A 5,937-nucleotide genomic window follows, 5' to 3' on the forward strand; every position below is an offset into this window, starting at 1 on the left:
TATATATATATATATATATGTCTAAGATATATAAGACCCCTTAGGCCAAACAAGTGGAGTTTGCGAACAACTAGCACGTGAATATCGACCGCGTGCTAAGGAGTACTCTTTTGCCTACTTAGTTATGAAATGAACTGAATCTGTCCCCAGTCACAACAATTACTCATTCTCATTTTGAACGTCCCCTACGGATTTGACCTCAGAACAAGTTCACCACGTACCAGCATCTTGGTATGATAGCAACGTTTAGAAAAATGCACGAACGTATCCGGCAGAATACAAACTGCTGTGTGCTGGTGAATGGCTTGATCGAACTTGTATTCTTTGCCAGTGGGAAATATCACTCAGCCATGGATAAGTCGATTGCAGAATTGGAAGCGATCCGAGTGGAAAACGCTGGGGAACTTCTGTGGCGTATGAGACATATTTTCAATATTTCACTACGTGACACTCGCATGCCCATGGGACAAGGAAAGTTATCGGAAAGCAAGGCAAGTTTGGCTAATCTTCAACCCGTACCTTTTTCCTGGATTCGCCTCAGCCGCAATTTCACTAAATTCGGGAGTTCCTTCTCCAAATAGCGATCATCCAAAGCTGAGACCTATTTCAATACTGCCGCGTGAGATTTGGTTTAAGGTGTAATTACGTCGAATCAGGTTGAAACGTTCGCCAGGAGACGCTGCTTTTTCTCATATGGGTCCTGGGTAAAGACCAGGTACGCTAAGGCTTTTTGTAGTTCAGCGTAGCAGCAGGGTTGGTTCGCAGAGTGACCCAGGATTTCAGCCACGATTTTCTTGTATGTCGCGCTCTTGTAATCGTTCTCTGGAGAGACCCGTGGAAGGACCGACCCAACGCGAACTATCCCAGGAGAGACATGTTATTGAAGGATTCAAGTAACTTGCCATAATAGTCGCTCTCTTAACATCCTCACATCAACACACAATCATCCATTAGTTGCTATTATCTCCTTTCTACATAGACATTCCGCTAAACCCCAAGATGTTACAACTAACCAACTCTTGATGATGCACCTACCGTTTCCTGGAGAAATCACTCATTGGAAACCACACTTCAGAAGAGACATTTTCGCTACAATGGAGGACCATTTATCCCCTAATGAGATCGTCTCAAGGGTTAACAAAATGTGCTCTCCTCTGGATAGGAACACTTACAGCTGTTTCTTACCACTGCTCCAAGAATAGTTCACTCTGGTCTGATCTTAGACTCTCCTTCAAAGGAATTGAATTTTTAGGATGGCATTTATAATTAGTCATACAAAGGGATGACGACCGTTCTTCCAGTGACTGCGCCCCTCCCGGAAGAGAGCATCCTCTAGAAAAGATAAGTATGATTTGCCTTTAGGTTTGATATACTCTAATTTTGGCGAGTTTTGCGGTCAAAATAAATATCCATAGCTAGATGAATTACAACTAGAACTGCACATTCGGAGGTCTGGCCTTGTAGGAAAGGCAATTATGATCACCTGTTTTTTAATGGGAGACTAGTTTTCCCATACCTAAAACAACCTAGCATATTTTTATACGTATTTTGAAACGCAACTTGGAGGCTTTGCGGTATCATTCGTTGTCTTTGTCCCAATTACCAAATACGATATTTGCTTGGACAGGATTGGTACATTCTTAGCCAGTGTCAATGGAATCCGTTTCGGGTATCCGAAAGTTCCTTCCCAACTCGTGCGGTTATTAGGGCTACAATCAAAATGCAATAGATGTATCGTGATGACATCAGGCACGAACGATATCGCTGATCAAATAAGGAATGGAATTTGGCCCAAAGCTTTGTGGAATGAAAGCAAAAAGCAGGTTGTTAGGTACCAGCTTGCACGTTGCAAATATGTGTATTTAGGCGCATTTAGGATGGAATTTCAGGCTATTTGGTTGTGCAATGCACTTCTTGATGCTTATCGACATCTCACAATGTTGACCTATCAAGTAGTATCGTAATCAAAGTGCTCACGAGGGTAAATTTTTCATATGCTGAGAACCCGCACAAAAGTATACTGAAAATACCAATGTTTTGGTGATAAGATTCTCAAGTAAATGAAAATTTTAAAGCAGGAGCAAATTTAAGGTGCTCTGACGTATTTCTGTAAACTAGTGGTATGTCAAACGGATTCATCCTATCCTTTTCTACGCAAATAATTTTTGTCGTCTCGTAGTGTGGTCATGATTTGCGGTTCCAAAACGAAGGGAGTTACAAAGTTAATCCGAAAGCTCCAATGATTCACTGTACCACTGTAAAGCACGTAGTTTGTATTATGCATAATTGTCAAGTGAGCAGAATTGGTTTCCTCTGACAAAGACGACAGTCGTAACTGAAGTCACCAGAGCAACCTTCCGTGAGTCCTCCATGAACGCTGGTGTATTTAATAAAGGATTACGTTTCACATCTACTATCAAGTCTTGTTCACGGCTTTCACTAAAAACAACCTTTATAGAGGAAACTTGCCTTTCAGACAGTGCTTCTGAAAGAGTCAACTAACTTGCGATAAGATAGAAAGACTAAAATGTAGAAAGAATATTCCACAAAGACATGCTGTCATAATTGTGGTGGAAACTGCAGAAACTGCAGCAAAAATCATTGATCGATCAGCTGGACTTTACCGCGGAACCAGTTTAAATTACTACAGAGAATAAACACTACAAACTGACCATTCACCAAACCGAAGGGTAGTTAACTCCACATTCAGAATAAGCGCGCACGGAACAACACGTGGGAAATTAGAATGTCAATAACATTGCTGGCGATGTTTCACCTGTTTCAACTGCGAAGCAGTTATTAGACATCGAAATAATAAGTGAGAAGTTATGAATGCGGAATAATTTGTGAGGGTTGTTTAATGGAGTTGTTCCTAGCAAAACGATCTCAACCTGGTGAAGAAATGGATAGAACTCCGAGTGGTTAAACGATCGATGAATGTTGCTCTCTATCGTGCCGTTCAACCATACATTCACCGCTAAATATCTGTACGTTTTCAACAATTCTGATCAGTTGTTATCTCACTAATAGGTCACTAGCCTTAAAAGGTAACTAACGAAAGCAAAAGTTTATTCAATAACAGGTAATCTCACTAATGACGAACAGCTCTTGGTTTTCAACAAGTGGCCTGAAAGTCGCAGGTTCAAAACTCGGAGTTTCGTGAGGTACGGACTGCTTCTTGACTTTCCAGCACAGATAAACTTCAATTATCATTTATTTTTGAAGAGTATGGTCACAAACGTAAAAAGTGAATGCAAGCGATGAACGCGAAAGCGTAACTGGATAATAGGGGAGAAAAGAGAGAAACGTCTCATTCAAAGTCATGCCAAGAACAGTTCCAGTCTGATTAGATGAATCACAAGGTATGTAAAAGTTTTGATATGACAACATGCGTCTAAAAACCAACAACCGAAGAGAGGACAAACGATGTTGAGTGCTCTTCAAGGCGCGGTAGGCGCTAGTACAGTCAAGACTCCCACATCAGGCACGAAGTGTCCGTCATAATGGGTCTAGTGTGAGACTAAATGGCAAAAATATACATTCAACGCCATGTGCCACGCATAAAATTGCCATAAGTACGCAAGCAAACACAAGTCACTGACTGCAACCTTAGGAAGTCCAAGTCCAGTAACAGTCTTAGCAGATTGAGGAAAGCAGCACGAAATTGCTATTCAAACGTTTATTCCAATACTGGTGCTGTTGCTCTAACTTTTATTCGTTCGTGCTAAGAGACTGACTTATTTAATACCTTAGTGTCGTCTGGCCATCTAACTGCCAGATTTCAACAAACCGGCTCCAGCCATTATTGAATCACAAGGTCAAGCTACACTTGTCACGGACTGGCTGATTCGCTCTTGACGCTGTCCTTGGCCTTGACTCAGTGCTTTGGCATACACACATTCTAAGCTGTAATTAGTTAAACATTTTTTAAAATCCCGCAGTTTGTATTCTCACTGTCCTGACCGAATTAAATTGATAAACTCACCGCTGGTTATAACGGCCTGAAATGTGCGAATCTCATATAGTTTTCTTTGTAATCTACCTTTAAGACCAGACGTTTTCATGTTGCTAAGCTGTGCGACTTTGACAATTAATTGTGCTTATGTGAAGCCTCATCATTCGCGAAATTTAACTTCCGGTGCCTTAGCTTTTATGCCACCCGAAGTAAGCGCGGCGGATAAGCCACTGTCAGGCGCTGTCGGGATGCCGAGAGCAGGTCAGTAAATTCACGCCTTATCCACTCATCTATCTCGGTCTGTACTTTCGTAGCGCTTCTGCACGATTGGCTGCCCCATTGTAAACCGGTTTTCTATCGGTTAGTTTCGAAGCATGCACGCATTTTTGTTATTTGATATTGCATAGCTGCAGATGCGACAAAAGCGTTCATCATAAAACCCTGACATCATGTTCAGTTATTAATCAGTGTTTCCCTTCTTGCGATTCCCGAATCTCACGAGGTTCGCTTCATGCTGCTCAACGGTCAACGCGTTCTATTCCAATTCTAATTCCCTTACAGAGAGTGACTGACCTACAGCAACAGTTGGATGTGCCGATAAATCAATTGACACGGTGGGATGAGAGTGGGTTCTGAGTCAAAAGTTGAAATAGCCTTATCCTCGATGGAATATTCCCATCATCGATCTCACATAGTTCTACTCCTCTGTGGGTACCCGAATCCTGCGTACGTTTATGACATTTATGACATTTTGTGAATGACATTGTTTGTTATACGGCTCAGTTTCGCTCGTTGCCGGTACGGCCATCTGAGCGACATGATGCACTTCGTATCTATGATTTACAAATGGACGTCGATCTTTGTGAGTGCAATAGTAGTATGTTATTGTGAGGGGAAATTGGCGTTCCATCATTAAACCGTTCTTGCTTGTGTGTGCAACCGCCAACTTGGTGAGGGAGGCCAAGCCATAAAAGACTTACTAACCGACAACGGGGTTATAAGACAAGTCATACGACCTCCGTGCACCTATTACTGTAAAGTTTGTGAGGCTTGTATACATCACTGATTAGCCCATTACCACAGAATGCCATGATAAATGGAAAACACATTTCCCACTGTATTTTGCCAAGGAGAAATGTGGTAGATTATTAGGTAGAAACCATAAGTAGTCTTCATATTTAGAAGAATTCTGGGGCTGAATTAGTCATGTCACACTTTTGTGATTTGTTTTGCAAAGTACGTGAGCTGAGTTAGACGAATATTGATCTTACTCAAGTAGTATTTTATGATCTCCCACTCGAACAATACACCTGTCGATGAGATGACTCATCTTGAATTGATCTACTAATAAATTTGCTTGTGATACGTTAGCCATTAATGAATATTTCGGTCATTGTTCGATAGAAGCGTGTATTGTGTTCATATTACCGAGACAAAAGGCACCTGGATGAGGAATGATAACTTGTCCGGTTTTTCTGAGGTATACACGACCGTGCCTCTGACGGAAACTTTGCAGAGAAAACAGCCTTCACTGAAAAGATCCACCAAGAATGTCCGGTTCAGATTCTTGTGTTCATAGGAAAAGCTGTTATTATGTACGCTTTTTGATGGAAGTATTATTGAAATTAGGTCGTGAATTTATTTTGGTTACTCTCGTTGTATCTGCCTGCAGTAGTTTAGTTGGCCTAACTGCCTATAAGTAGTTAGGATAAGTAGTTAGTTGTCCAAGAACGCGGCAGGTATTTCCTTTAAAGAGTTGGTTACATTGGGCAGTAAGTAATTTGGCGAATACTGTGCGCCCGGTGGACTGAAATGTGACCCTGGGCTCGCTTGCGTCCCCTATGTGCTTACAAACATAGCGTTCACCAGTCATCATCATCATCATCATCATCATCAACGACAGCATGACATCAGTGCTCAACACCAATGCTTCACTGCCGTACAACCATGACTTATTTGAAAGCCTTATTGTAAAGAAAAGA

General features: G+C 41.6%; 2 protein-coding genes across 2 annotated transcripts in view; one reads left to right on the plus strand and one right to left on the minus strand.

The window, feature by feature from the left end:
• Positions 1 to 5,937, minus strand: part of T265_02084 (hypothetical protein) — a gene marked incomplete at both ends in the record, with an annotated part of 10,751 nt that overhangs the window by 3,726 nt on the left and 1,088 nt on the right. The window lies entirely within an intron of this gene.
• T265_02083 (hypothetical protein) lies at positions 255 to 581 on the plus strand (the record flags this gene model as incomplete). The annotated part of the gene is made up of 1 exon (XM_009166242.1): positions 255 to 581. The coding sequence occupies one exon, from the start codon at positions 255 to 257 to the stop codon at positions 579 to 581; it is 327 nt and encodes a 108-aa protein (XP_009164506.1).

This window comes from Opisthorchis viverrini (genome assembly GCF_000715545.1).
Source record: "Opisthorchis viverrini unplaced genomic scaffold opera_v5_24, whole genome shotgun sequence".
Lineage (NCBI taxonomy): Eukaryota > Metazoa > Platyhelminthes > Trematoda > Opisthorchiida > Opisthorchiidae > Opisthorchis > Opisthorchis viverrini.